The sequence below is a fragment of the Mugil cephalus genome, chromosome 16 (genome assembly GCF_022458985.1).
Source record: "Mugil cephalus isolate CIBA_MC_2020 chromosome 16, CIBA_Mcephalus_1.1, whole genome shotgun sequence".
In the NCBI taxonomy this organism is placed as follows: domain Eukaryota; kingdom Metazoa; phylum Chordata; class Actinopteri; order Mugiliformes; family Mugilidae; genus Mugil; species Mugil cephalus.
In genome coordinates this window covers 23,970,796-23,986,369 of record NC_061785.1, presented here as the reverse complement: position 1 = coordinate 23,986,369, position 15,574 = coordinate 23,970,796, and the positions used below count along the sequence as shown (strand labels likewise).

Genomic DNA, 15,574 nt, shown 5'->3' with positions numbered 1-15,574 from the left:
TTTCATCAGTACTTTTCATGATGACGGCTGAGACATCCTCTGGCTGCAGTCCCTGCCTGAAATGTTTTCATAAGGGTCATACGAACAACTCCTGGTGGTATTCACAACCTCAAAAGTGAAAAGTGAAAAAGTACGTAAATGATTTGAAATGGCAAAGGCTGTGTGTGTGTTCACTTTTTGATGGATGGTGGGTAGTTAGTCATATCGGGCATTTATTTGTATTGTAGACGAAAAAATGAGAAGGAAATAATAATTTAACAAAACACAACGTTTATGCTCTTATTCATAGCACTTCAACCCTGTATGGCATACGTCGCAGTTGACGTTTTATTTGTGCAAGACGTTTGACAATTTTTGGCCTCTTTGGTCCGCCATATACAACACTCCGGCGAACGCACTCCATCCAATGAGCTCCACTGCGCGTTGGCTGTCACCCTCACCTCCGCACACACACACACACACACACACACACGAACACACGCACACACGCGCGCTCGCGAGCTGCCTGCCTCCCTTCCACACACAGGGACAGCACGAGCTTTTCCGTGCGAAGGCTAACCATGGCTGACGGAGGTGAAGGCGAGGATGAAATTCAGTTCCTGCGGACTGTAAGTGTGTTTCTTGTCCTTGTGGAGACTAATATCGGCATTCTTCCAGTTACTAACGGCGCGCGCGCGCGTGTGTGCGCGTGTTAGATGTGGACAGGGAGTGTACCGCATTACGAATGACAGATGCTCTACACCCTAGCCAGTGGTCAGGGAGCATTCTGCTCACACAAGACGTGGAGAATTGAGGAAAGAGGATTGAAAACATAGAAAACAAAGGAAGCTAGATCGAGGACAGGCGAGCTGGAGGAAGGAGTTGAGGACTAGCCTATGCAGTCTTCGTGGACTCGCTGATGTTGTGTGTTGCCTAGATGCGCAGTGCGGTACAGCAAGAAGCCTGCAAAGGCTAGTTCATTGAGACTGCACCCAGGCAGTGCAGCTTCGCCGTGTTTGTGCCTATGTCATTTAACATAGGTTAATGAACTCAGTCTGCCATTTACTATTGAACATGACAGCTGTGTTGCTTGTGTTGCTTCACAAAAGACCACACGTGAATAATCACGTGAACGGAGTCTAAGTGTTTTAAAGAGAGGAGGTGTGCACTTATATCCAAAATAAATAAATAAAATCAATAAATAAAATTCTAATGACTGTCAGCCTGCTCCTTGGGCTCAGATGATTCAGTTTCAGCAGGGCAGTATTTCTTAATTTTGGAAGGTCACTGGCAGTTTTTGGTATGTGAAGAGAGTCGACTGCAGTGTCATTAAGTTGCTTTGACATGAAACTCCTTGGAACAAAGACTAACTGAAAACATTTTTTTTTATGCTGTGATGGTCGTGTGCAAAATGACAGAACTGGACAAAAATATTTTGTTGTATGAGTAGTGACTCTTGCACTCGTGTAACTGCATTTCAGTTGGACCATAGTGCATGTTGGGTTGTGCCTCACTCTAAACCTGAAGGAGGGTCAGGGATTCCACTTACACAATCAAGTTTCTAGGAGAATTATATTGCACATGTTTATTACTTATCAATTGCTGTGTCCACAATATGGTGCTGGAAAAAACAGTAATTACTAATTAATGCAATCTTGCTGTTTATCTTACATGTGAACACGTGATTTTGATGTATATTGGATGATGTTTGTTGTGCCATCAAATGGCACTCTTTAGGTATTGGTCATGCTGACATGTAGATCAGTACATTCTGGGACTCTTACCAAACATGTTTCAAACAGGTTTGGTGAAGGTTAAATAAATAATACGTGAATTAAAGCAATTTCCAAGTCATGATGAAATACCGAAATCGAGGGGGAGGCACACTCATGATGTTCAACTAAAGCTTTAGTCTTTGGTAACTTTGGATCTGTCAGATATAAATAGTGAACTGATAAAATTTGATTTGGATGGGGCCAGTTCCTTAGGAGTGCTGTTAGATGTTTATAATCGCAGTTTTTTCTGTTCATGGAAAGATAGCCAACTTTCAAAATGTGGCCCTCTTGTATAGCTTTAGCAGACAAATTTCAGTTGTTCACATCACCTTGGACGCTGTTTTGCCAACTACTTTTGTACGTTTGTTCATAATGCTAATTGTGTGATTTTTTTGATTACACTATTTATTTTACAAGATAATAATCTATTTATTTTATCTTTCTTGTGGTTTTTAAGAGTGTTTACTTTTATGTGCAACGAAGCTACGGTGACAAAGTAATGTCCCTCGTGGATCATTAAAGTCTGTCTAAGTCTAAGTCTTAAGACCGTGATGAAATCTGGAGTTTGTTACAATTCCATTCCTGAAAGTGGTAATTTTCCATATTCATTTGGAAACATAAAAAAATGATGAAGTCTTGTTGTGTGACTTTTGCGGAAACTTTATATAACTTTTAATCTTAAAATACAGAGGACTTCCTATGGAGTTTAAGGTATGAGTCCAACAGCCTTTTTGGATGTTTTGGTGGGTTTCATTTGACTACATATAAGTCAAATGTAGGATGCTCTGTTAAGATTTTGTAGGGGGGAATATTTAGTAGGGATGGTCTGATCCAATCCACTGGATCGGTATTGAGTCCGATCCAGGCCAAAATGACTGGATTGGATACTGGATTTTTTTATTTGGACCTGTCCGATCCGATCCATAAGCCCAAACTACTTCATATATCCTCAACTTCACTTTGTGCTACATGCAGTAACACTGTAGCCATGGTTGCCATGTGCCTACGAACCCTACAGAGCTGTAGTCATGCCTGCCGTGTGGAATTACTTTACACTAACGGGGGAGAAACATCAAACAGCTGAGTGCGACGTTTGCAAAACGAGTGTCTCAAGGGATTGTTCTGTTTTTGTTTTGGTGCAGCAAATCAGGTGTATAGCCTAGAGTTTTTTTTTTTATTATTATTATTTATTTATTTTTTAAGACTGTGTGTCTTAAGAAGCCATTTGTAACTTCTACCGGCATTATTCTAGTGGAGATGTTATTATTTTATGTTAATTCATAAAATTATTTATTGCAGCTTTACAATGTCATTGAGGTACAATGTGACTTTTCTGTTTATACACTGAAATTATTTAATTTAATTTAAATATTTGCACCAAGTTGCACTTTTATTTTATTTCAAACATTAGAATGGTGCATCTGGTGCAGTGTTAACAAATGTGTTAAAAGCTATGTGAGCTTTAAGTTTTAATAAAGTCACAGCATAACTTCAGCTGTGGTCATGTATTTTCCTTCTTTCTTTTGGAAACCAGAATAGCTGTTGTACTGTGATGTTTTTAGTTGTCAGTATCAAGCAAATTACATCCATCCACAAAAACAAACAGATCAGTATCAGATCGGTATCGGTCGATCCTCAAGGTTGCAGTATCGGTATTGAATGCGAAAAAGTGGTATCGAGCCATCCCTACTATTTAATTATTTTTACAAGCCTGTAAGACTCATACAAAATTAAATGTTTTACCCCTTGTGACCTGTTTGCAAGTTTTTGTTATATGTTTATATGTTGCTATGTGTATATAGTATATGTTTTGCCTAATATTTGTAATCAAAAGCCACATCACTAAAAAAAGGAACAGGGAATAATACAGTGCTTATTGCAGTGTCAGATGTTACAAGGGTCAATATGCCAACACAGTGGATTTACTTGTGGACAGTGAATTTGCACGACCCAGCTGATTCTGTGGCCTGCAATGTATTATTCAACAAGGAGTATAGCTGAAATATTGAGTTGTGACAATAATAAAGTCTAAGCTAATCTAACTTGATAATTTACGGCACTGAGATGTAGTATGCAGTATAATGTCAATCATGCTGAACACAGGAGCGTACCTATGTTCCCTGGGTCCCTAACCCTGTCCCTAACCCTAACCCCTTTTTAAAAAAAGGGTCCTATGTTCCCGCTTTGTATGTGAGTGGGGAACATAGGACCTGGGGAACATAGGAATGATCTGAACACTGATCAGGGCCTTGCATGCCTTGCATTTGTTCAGGACAGTAGGAAGTAAGCATAGCTGGCCGGTGGTCTGATACCACTCTCAAGGTTAAAATCCATTTTTTCCTCCTAATAATAGAGAAACCAGCTGTGGCGGAATGGGTGCGCCAAAATCTTGTCAGACCAAGTCAGTTTTGCCATCTTACCAGTGTTGACATGGCAAGCCTCATGTCAACATTGCATCATGGCTACTGTATATACAGTATGATATAATTCTTAAGCTGTTCTCTTTGTACAACTAATCAGCCAACTAATCATTGTTTAAAGGTAAAGGTATGTATATTTATGGCAGATGCACAGTCACCCTACCGTTGCAAGTTTGGAATTTGAACCCATGTATAATTTGAATAGCTTAATATTGAATGCAAAATGATAATTAAATAATGTATATTTATAAATACCACTAGGCCAAGCTTAATATAGAACACATATTTGGTAGGGGGTCCCTACATAATCTCTCCATCAGTTTGGGTGTCCTTGGCCTGAAAAACATCGAAGACCCCTGCTTTAGGCTTTATTGTCCCCCTCGGGGAAATTCTTTTTCGCAGAGGATATCTGTGTTACGAGAATTATGGTAGTTAATTTGCGGTATAATTTTTCCTTTACAAATCACGGACATGGCTGCACAGGATCGCACAGGATTAAGATCACGGACGTCCTCCATGGTAAATTACCGGAGGTCCCATGATAAAACTAGTCTCATGTGAATAGGACTTAAATCAGACACTAGGTACCCCAAGAGTACTCCCTGAGGAGTCAATTTTTTAAGCTTCTCCTTCATTTGTTTTACCTTCCTGATAAAGCCAAGTTTGGCCATCTCAGCCACGATCTGCTGGAAAACCTTGTCGTTCATAGTCCAACTCCTGCTATATACTGTCTTCTCCCAACATGCACAGAAAAGCCCTCACCTCCGGGTTGGTCCAGAATGCCATTACTTTTTCAGTCATCATTTAAAAAAAATGTACCAACACGAGAGCAGAAAGTTAAAAGTGAGCAGCTTACCACTGGTCAAAACCAAAACATCCTGCTTGTGCCTGGCGCTGCATCATGACGACTTTTTTCTGACCACAAAGGAGGTACTAAAAGGTACCCAGAAAAGTATCCCTTTGGCCTTGTTCCGCCCACCTTCTAGCAATGGAAATAGCGAATTAATTGTGTAGTGTGGAGTGGTGTGGAGGTAGGCCATGTATGGAAATGCAGCTTTAGGTAGGGACCTTAAGTAGGAGAATGATGCACCCACAGTGCAAGATGGACCTGGTGGTTTTCCATAGTTTGTTCCATACCTAAAGGACCACCTACAATATGTCCGTCTTACCAAGCAGTTATGCATGTATCCTTTGTTTTATTCAATAGGCATGCTTGGAGTTTGACAAATTGAATCTGGCTTCATTGATCAATGAATAGCTCGTTGTTTTTCAAATAATATTTCCTAATGTAAGGAATGTAAAATGTGACCCTTGTAACTAACTTGCATAAATGGAAGAATTATTGTTGACATGGACAAATGGGAATCCCTCTGAAAAGATTCAAACCAGTCTAATGTATCCTTAAATGTGGATCATGCTTTCAAGCGTCTGAAGTAAAACACTGTGATCAAAGGTGCATAAGCAGGTGTATGGAGACAAGTCCATTAGTTACTTTAACCAGTGTTATTTTAATGATGTACTCAAAACCTGAATGAAAATGTTTGACCAAACCACTCCTGTTTAAATGGTCACACGAACTGATTAGGAACACCTTTGTCTCAAATTTTACATAGGGAGGTTGGACCTGGTCACATGAACTGATTAGGAACAACTTTGTGACCTGAAAGTTGGCTAAGGCATCTGGGTCTCAAATAGTTATAGTATTTTTTTTTTTTTTTTTAATGTAATGACTTAATTTGATCAACCTTAAAAGACTGAGGCATGCAGATTGTGAATAAAGATAAATTAGATTGGTTCAGTGTGGTTGGGATTAGGTTCAAAAGGCATTTTGATGCTTTAGATGCTATGATTATTGAAGTTGTTTCAGGACAATCTACTGGAGAGAAGGAGTTCAAATATAGACTAAACCATTCCTGTGGAAATTTTGAGGGTGGCAGTGGTGTAGTGGCTATTGTAATGCTGTTTTGGTCTGAGGGGGTCATTATGTTTTGGCGGTCTGTGTGAGACCCGGCATTCTGTTGCCATAGTGACCAGGGCCACAGCTGCTGTGTCAGTAAGGGCCCCCCGCACATTTGGGCATGGGTTGGGGGTGGAGGGTCTTGTGTCTGGGTGGGGGCTCATGGAGTCAGATCTATCCTCCTTTTCTATTGCTGTGAATGTCTGAGGGGTTCATAATTGTTTGGCAGACTATGTGAGCCACCTGTGTGTCTGTGTCTGATCCTCAGGGTTCTGTTGCCATGGCTACCAGGGCCAACAGCTGCTGCCTTAACACAGCCCATAGTGACCTTTAGGTCTGTTGAGGGGTAGGTACAAATACTGCACCCTAGGTTTTGCCCTCCTACGGTAGGTTGTATCAGGAAAATGACCACATTGGGAGTAACAGACGAGAGTCCTCTTCAATTTTATGTTTCTTCCACACACATACTATGAAAACTGTGACCTCTGTGACGACAGAGATACAAGTATGCACATGGATTTTTAACAAAAAATTGGACCCATTTATCACATACACACAAATGAGAAAATGGGTTTTCGCCCGTTTGACCAATTGCATAGTAACAGCGGCATGGATCGTGTCGAATGACGTCTCCTGGTACTTGTGAGGGAGGGATGTAAATTCAAACAGAACATGTCCACCCGTAGAGTCTGAATCTGGGAAGAGGTGGACTGCGGTCCCATGAACCAGATCCTCAAAGCACTTCTCATGACACATTCCCTGTGGGTCCCATCAAGCACACACAGTCCATTGATCCCGCTGCTGAAGACCTCATGATCCCCCTGAGGACAGACAGCACCGCCGACCTGAAGTTCCTTCTCTGCTTCCCCACCACCAACTCCAGCCTGGCAACTGCAGGACCTCTTAGGAGGTTTAGCGGGAATCTCAGCCTGGCATCCAAACCACTTAGGCCTCACTCCGGGCAGCTCAGGGGACACGGACAACGGCAGCAGCTGACAGCAGGAACACACCACCGGACACAACGGCCGCTCTGCCAAATTCTACAGCCAACAACCAACGTCACAGCCAAAAAAAGTCCAGAGAAAAACAAAATAAAAAAGCACAAAAAGACAAAAAGGACCAAAAACATTTTGATTGGTTCAAGGCAAAGAAGTCAGACAAAAAACAACCATTAACACACAAAGAACAACCCAAAAAGGCTATTATTCACAGAGCTACTGGCAACATGCAGTCTTCTCTTCACTCTTTCACTCTTTTTATCCATTAACCGCAAAAAAATGTGCTCGTTTTGATATAATATTGTTCATATATCTTTAGAAGGCTTTATTGCTGGGACAAGTTAGCCAGCGAAATTTTGCACGGAAGAAGGCAGAAGAATATCAATTGTGAGCAATTGTAATATAGGAATATGGGCACCATTGCACACAGTGCAATTGTAATATAGGAGTGCATTGGCACTTATATTACAGTTGACACTCCTGCCAACCACCCATAATAAGGTTTTACAGATCTAATGCCTGCTTTGAAAAACTCTTTGTAGGTACTAACAAGAAGGACAAGACACGGGTTCAGGATAGGGGAGGTCATTGGGAGAAGAGGTATGTTTTCAGACGGGACTTGAATGTGGGGAGTCAGGGTGAGTCGCGGACAGGCTGAGGAAGAGAGTTCCAGAGTCGGGGTGCTGTTTGAGAGAAGGCTCTGTCGCCGAAGGATTTGAGCTTGGATGTTGGTGCTGTCAGTCAGTGCGTTTACATGCAGAGCTTAATCGAGCTATGCTCAAAATTCGACTTTCTGACTACAGTCCTTGTCCCAGTTTACGTTCAGTGTAAGAAAATCGAATACTGTTCTCCTCTTCCACATTAGGTGGTGATACGTGTCTTTTCAGCAGGATAATACCACGTTAATACGGCCAGATTTCTGGGTGACCTACTATCTGGGTGTCTCAATCAGACAATGAGAACTCCGATCGGAGTAACGTGTTTACATGCACTTAAGTTCTCCTGTTATAGTTCGATTAAGGCAATAATTTGTTTTTTTCACGCGCATGTAAACGCACTGAGTGAAAGAGTGGAAGAGGATCGGAGGGCATGGCTGGGGTGGTGGGGGATAAGGAGGTCAGACAGGTAAGAGGGAGCCAGGTGGGGGAGGGCTTTGGAGGTAAGGAGAAGTATCTTGAAATTGATGCGCTGTTTCATGGGGAGCCAGTGGAGAGAGTGAAGAACGGGAGTGATGTGTTGGCAGGACTGGGTATGGGTAAGGAGGCGGGCAGCAGAGTTTTGGACCAGTTGGAGTCTGTGAAGGGAACGCGAAGTGATGCCAGTGAGGAGGGAGTTACAGTAGTCGAGGCGGGAGGAGATGAAGGCATGGATGAGGGATTCGGCAGCAGGGAGAGAGAGGCAGTGTCTGATTTTGGCGATGCAAGTAGGAGGTCTTGACGACGGAGCAGAAATGAGGATCAAAGGAGAGGGTGGGGTCCAGGATGACACTGAGATTACGTACCAGGGGGGAGGGAGTGATGGTCGAGGTGTCGATGGTGAGTGAGATGGGTCCGGTATTGTTGAGGGTGGATTTGGTGCCTATGAGGAGGAGCTCAGTTTTATCACTGTTGAGATTGAGGAAGTTGTGGGTCAGCCATGATTTTACTGTAGAGATGCAGGTTTCGATGTGGGAGAGGAGAGGGTTTTGGATGGATTTGGTAGGGGAGGAGAGATGGTGGAGGGGGAGTTACTGACAGTGGCAATCAGGGAGCTGTTGATTTGGGAGATCTGTTTGTTAATGGTGGAGATCAGGATACAGGGGTTCCGGTTGGTGCTGTTGATCAGGGATGAGAAATGGCCGGATTTTGCAGCATGGAGATCGTCACGATAAGAGGAAATGTGTTGTTTGAGGGCTTCAGCGTGGACGGTGAGGCGGATTCGTTTGTAGAGACGTTCAAGTTGGCGGTCCGTTTGTTTAATGGTGCGGAGTTCCAGGGTGTACCAGGGTGTCAGAGTTGATGAATGAGACAGAGGAAGTTTTCCAGGGGGCTAGGGAGTCAAGGGAGTCAGAAAGGATGGGGGATAGGCAAAGGATATGAGCTGGGAGAGCGTGAGTGGGTTTACTGCCTTGATGTTGCGGTTGGAGATGATGAGTTTTTTGGGGTTATGTGGCAAATGTAACAAGCTAATCACAGTGCTAAATAGTCTGTTATATGCCGAATGTCTTTGAAGTTTGCTACAATTTTAAATGAATGTCTATGCATCACAACATACGTACACAAAATTATTCTTTCATTTTTATTCACTACACAAGTTCATTGTACTGTAACATAATCATAATAACAAGTAACTGTTTAGTTCTAAATTTTATTTCTCATTGTGAGTAGATTTAGTGCTGAATGAGCAACATCCCATCCATATTATAAACATTAGCATAACTTGCCTTTATGAAAAGAAATCTGTTGACATTGTGTTAAAACATGCTAAATAAACAAAACACTATGCTTGGAAAACACTGCATTCTGTCCCTGATGATTTCTACACAAGTTAAACTTGTTTCTTGAGGGATCTCACCGCTCTGTTTTCTCGTTATATTGCAATAATCCACATCTGCCGTCTTGTGGGATCTTTGGGAATCCTATGTAATGTTTTCCACTTTGCTTGTCCCCGACTATTCTGGCATCCTGGAGTACTCAGATTAATTAGTTAGTTGCTCACAGTTTTAAACCAAATAGGTATTAGAGAAGCGCACTTTCCTATCAATATTATATATTATATATATAATATAATATATTAACAGTGCAGGGTGACATTAGCTCCGAGAGTTCTATAGTATGCATGTGCAAAATAAATAAATAAATCAATAGACAATATTCATTATGCATGTGGCAGCGAACCAAACTATCTGTTTTATTTGTTTCATTATTTATTTATTTTTGTACATACATACCCATAGCAGATTTGGGATACTTCCTCTCTGACAGCCAAGTTGGGTTGAACCCTGTCATCCTATGGACCACATGTCAAACTGGTCCACTCTTAAAACATGCTCAATGTTGAGCTGGGATCTATATTTTGTTTTCTGCAAAGCAATAACTGAGAAGCCCATCTCACAGAGATAAGATGTGGCAAAAGGTAGGAGAATGCAGACCACTCTCTGATCAATGTGTGGCTACTCCCTCTACCTTCCAACCCAGAATGAACTAACCCTGCATTTCGTGCAGGCCCTCACGTAGTGGATCTGGTGTTATTGTCAAGAATGAAGGGACATTAAATTGAATATTTTCTTGCCTCGTGTCACGCCCCACCTGTCATGTCCCCACACTTTGAGACATACTGATTTAATGAGAGCAACCACAGCAAGTAAGCGCAGATTCCGAATGCTGATGGTGGGGAAAAATTTTATACAGTGGGCAAGGCGTGGGCAAGGCGTGGGCAAACTTGAAACAAGAAAAGTTTTCATGGGATAGCAACCATGTGTTAAGATGCCATGTAACCCTCAAATTGAAATTCCAAAATAACAGGAGGATGAATGTCCTGACGATAAGAGATGGCTATCCAATAGAAAGTAGTCAATCCGAGTGAAGATGTGATGCACATTGGGAAAAAAAGGAATATGCTCTCCCTGAAGGGTTGAAAAAGCGCCAGCGATCAGACATTGAAAATTCATCCATAAAGGACTGAATGGTTTTGGCTGATTTTGAATTTGCTACATTTTTTCTAGTGGAGGAATGATGGATTGATCCCCATTATGTACAAAGGCATGTTGGTTAATTTAGGAAATACTAACTGGAAAAAGGCCTCAATATCGCAGGTAGGACCATAAATATTAATGAGAGCAACACGAGTATTACATAACTGGCCAGTAACAATTATATATCTTCCCCCAGTGTCAGAAACTATATCAGAATAAGTAAAATCGATTGACTTTTCAGTCTTTTGGATTGTAACACCTCTAGCTTTACCCTGACGAGATGAATGAAACATCTCACCAATCCACCTACTAGGCAGCTTAGAGTGGTCCAGTACCTTTAAATGAGTCTCCTGAGGATAGACAACGTCCCCTCCTAAGTGTTGAAGATGATGGAGTACTTTGTACGTAAGTAACACAAGTAAATAAATAAATTAACAACCAAAATAAAAAGATAAAAATGAAAGTGGCACTATACCTTAGACCACAGCATCTGGGGTAACGGACTTCTTGCATTGACAAAGTCCATGGCTGAGTCCAGATCATCAAATGTGTGCATCGATCTGCCTGGAAGGGTTATCTTCAGGGTGGCCGGGAAAAGTCCAAATTTAGTACCGAGGCAGGAGTTGAGCTGCCACTTCACACCTGCAAAGGTAGAACCTCTCTTGGAGATGGATGTAGTGTAATCTAGTGTAATTTAGGTTTCACACAGAGGGTGCGGTGACCTCGGTCAAGCAGCGGCATCTCATATCTTTAACAGTGCTTTAGGAGCTGTGCAATAAAGTTGATCATTCAAGGGCCTTCCACGCCTTCTGGGACACCAATCAAACAGACATTATTTCTCCTCGACCTCCCCTCTAGGTCCACATATTTGTCATTCAGAAGTTGTTTAACAGAAGTGATCGCAGAGCGAAGGTCAAAAGCCACTGTGTCAACTCTTCGAAATATGTCGCCTTTCATGAGGAAGAGCATTCGCTCAAGCCGGTCCCAGTCGGGGAAGTTAGCATCTAGCTTCGGTGAGGAGCCTGGGTCAGTCGAGGGTGAGGCCTTAGCATGGCTTCCTTGTCATGCCTCTGTCATCCAGTAGAGTAGAGGTCACAGTTGACTCAGCAGTGCAAAAGGTGTTCCAAAATCAAGTCAGGGAAAGTTAACGTAAAGGTAACAACAAGCAATTATTAATAGAAAACACTCAAAATTCTGAAAAAAGTCACTCCAGGAGAGGCACGTCTCACATGATGACAGTCCCTAGTAGTCTCTCCCCCGACCATATAATTTTGTTGTACAGTAAAATGTGTAATGACAAATAAAGCACCTTACCTTTTACCTACAGTGGGTAGAATAAGTATTGAACACATCAACATTTTTCATTGTAAACATATTTCTAAAAGTACCATTGATATGAAATTTTCACCAGGTGAAAAGTAACACAAATAAGTTCAGAAATGAAGTTATGTGTAGTAATGCAAAATAACAGAGGGGAAAAGTATTGAACACATGCAGAAAGGCGGGCGGAAAAAGGCATGGAAAGCCAAGACACCAGCTGAAATCAATTAGTGATCAGAAAGCCATCCTGCCCCTTGTCAGTGCAAATGAATATCAGCTGGTCCAGTCCAAACTGATGGCCTATAAAAAGGTGTGCCATTACAAAGGTGTCACACAAGGAACATCTCATGATAGGCAAAAGCAAAGAACTCTCTCAAGACCTTTACAACCTTATTGTTGCAGAACATTCTGATGGCATTGGTTACAGAAGTATTTCTAAACTTCTGAATGTTCCAGTGATCACTGTTGGAGCCATAATCCCGTTAGTGGAAAGAACATCATTCAACCATAAACCGGCCACAAACAGGTGCTCCTCGCAAGAATACTGACAGAGGAGTGAAGAGAATTATCAGAAGAGTTATCCAAAAGCAAAGGACCACTTGTGGAGAGCTTCAGAAAGACCTGGAATTATCAGGTACAATTGTTTCAAAGAAAAAATATTTGGACAAGCCTGTAAAATACTGGGAGAACATAGTCTGGTCAGATGAGAACAAAACTGAACTCTTTTGATTCCATAACACACAGCATGTTTGAAGGAAAAAATGCACTGCACATCACGCCAAAAACACCATACCGACAGTGAAGTTTGGAGGTGGGAACATCATGATGTGGGGCTGTTTTTCTGCATATGGTACTGGTAAACTTCCAATAATTGAAGGGAGGATGAATGGAAAAATGTACCAAGACATTCTTGAGAAGAATCTGCTGCCATCTACCAGAATGATGAAGATTAAACAAGGGTGGACATTTCAACAAGACAATGATCCCAAGCACAGAGCCAAGGAAACTCTCAACTGGCTTCAGAGAAAGAAAATAAAGCTGCTAGAATGGCCCAGCCAATCACCCGACTTCCTGAATCCCATTGAAAATCTATGATTTAAAGCCTGTTTGTGTGGAAGAATCACACCTGATGCACTCACAATGCATGTGACTAGTTTCTCCATACAAGAGGCATCTTGAAGTTGTCATTACCAACAAAGACTTTTATAAAAAGTATTAAATATCAGTAAGCGTGTTCAGTATTTTTCCCTGTGTCATTTCACATTATTTCACATAACTTAATTTCTGAACTTATTTGTTTTGGTTGTTTCTATGTATGGATTACGTGGGTTGTTACCAACACCTGGTGAAAATTTCATGTCAATAGCACCTTTAGAAATATGTTTACTGTGAAAAATTGTGATGTGTTCAATACTTATTACACCCGCTGTATGTACATTTCTGCATTAGGTTGACTCAAAAATGACAATTTGTACGTATTTGTGAATTGCAAAAGTAAGAGTCAATATCTGTTGTGGGTCACTACCTGGTGTGTAGCAGTAACTAAATATTTCTATTAACAGCTGATCAGTTGTCTACAGCAGCTTGGAAGAGCTTTAGCCCATTTCTTAGTAAAGAACCACTCAAGTACTGAGATGTTAGTGGGTTAGCTTTTGACATTCCAAAACATTATTTAATCCTTTGTTAACTGCTCTTTTGTAGAACCCGTGTCCTTGATGTAGATGCCTTGCATGACCTAATTTGCTAAAGATTCAGCTCGCTGACAATTACCCCCATTTTTGGAGACTCCGCATTCTTTAGACATTGTTTTGTAATTTTTTTTTTTAGCCTGATGATCAGTAACTGCCCTCTTGCTGAAGTCCTCAGAAAGCTCCTTTATCTGTAGGGTCATAAGTCATAAACATCTGTTGTGAAAATCAGAATGGGGCAAATCTGTTTATATTTTAAACAAAAAGGATCACAGTTCTATAACTGAATTTGTAGTATTTATACCACTGCTACCCTTATTTTTTAATGAAATACAACAAGAAAGTGTCAGACACTCTGCGTGAAGTAAAAAAAAAAATTTGGTCGAGCCAGCCGACGGTTAAAAAAGAAAAGGAAAAAAATCTCCGACCAACACGAGTTGCATTAAGTACCATGTCCGAACGAACCCAAGTTAACCAGAACTCCACTGGTTGATAAGTAAGTACAAACTGGAGTAAAAACAAGCCTGAAGCTGAAGAAACTCTAAACGTTAACGGAAAAGTCTTCAAACCTGAGAGACAGAGAGCTGTTGTGTGTCAGAGTGAGCAAAGCGGGACACAGCAACACGTGTATGTGTATGTAGTGATAGGCACGGCGTGGTGCCTATCACAGGACGCAGACACAGTCAGATAACCAATGAGGATTTTCATTCAATCTGAGCACAGATATTGACTCGTATTACTCGTATAATACTCGGCAAAAGTGCTCGATCCGTACTCGTGTCAGCCGAGTATCTGGCTCAACTCTACTTGCTAGGAATCTGCGCTCACGCTTGCTTGAATATTATTTATTGGTGCACTCCCACTCCTGACTAAAGAATAACATTGTGATACATTGACGGTAGGGTGGCGCAGTTGAGCTCCTTCCAGCTTAAATCCTGTGAGGTGAAGAAGACCTGCAGCGAGTGAGAGAGGATGCCGATGGAGCGTGTTAGGCAATGGGACACAGACAAACAAAAATTCAAAAAGTTGGTAAACGATTATCTTTTTACCAAGGTCTACTGAAGTCTGTATGATTAACTGGGACATGTTTTGTCCTGTTTATTACACTAGTAAGTACATTACTGATTTTATTTCGGGCATTTTTTGTCCCATGTTGTCTATGTATTTGAAGATATAGGCTCAAGGCCTAGTAATGTTCCATGTCTGTTTTCAAAAGGTGCTTCACTTGTTTTTCTTATTTAAAGAACCCAGATATTCAAGTTCAGCTTGGGCCTTTGTGGGCAGAGTTTGCATGTTCTCCCTGTGTCCGCGTGGGTTTTCTCCGGGTACCCCGGCTTCCTTCCACCTTCAAAGACATGCTCATTAGGCTAATTGGTGACTCTAAATTGACCCTAGGTGTGTGTGTGAGTGCAAATGGTTGTTTGTCTCTATGTTAGCCCTGCGATAGGCTGACGACCTGTACAGGCTGTACCCAGCCTCTTGCCCAATGCCAGCTGGGATAGGCTCCATCAACTCCTGCTACCCTAGTGAGGATTAAGCAGTATGGAAGATGAGATGAGATGAAAAACCCAGATAGATGTTGATGTTTTCTTACATCTTATATTAATTTCCCATTGAAAATGAATGTTACTACTTAGAGGGAGAGAGCGTGTGTGAAATTGCCTGAAACTTTTCTCTTTCCACGCTCATCCTGGCCACAATTTACACACTAGACACATGATTTTTTCCACAGTTGTAGACAAACTTGTTCTGTCTCTCACAATG

At 41.5% G+C, this 15,574-nt stretch overlaps 1 protein-coding gene across 8 annotated transcripts in view; it reads left to right on the top strand.

Annotated features, from left to right (window-relative positions):
* Positions 1–272: 272 nt before the first annotated feature.
* Positions 273–15,574, top strand: part of ryr2a (ryanodine receptor 2a (cardiac)) — a 235,045-nt gene continuing 219,743 nt past the window's right edge. For all 8 annotated transcript variants that reach the window (XM_047609639.1, XM_047609637.1, XM_047609638.1 and 5 more), the window contains exon 1: positions 273–608. In XM_047609639.1, coding sequence (XP_047465595.1) covers positions 561–608 — 48 coding nt within the window. In that variant the 5' untranslated portion in view covers positions 273–560. The remainder of the gene's footprint in view (positions 609–15,574) is intronic.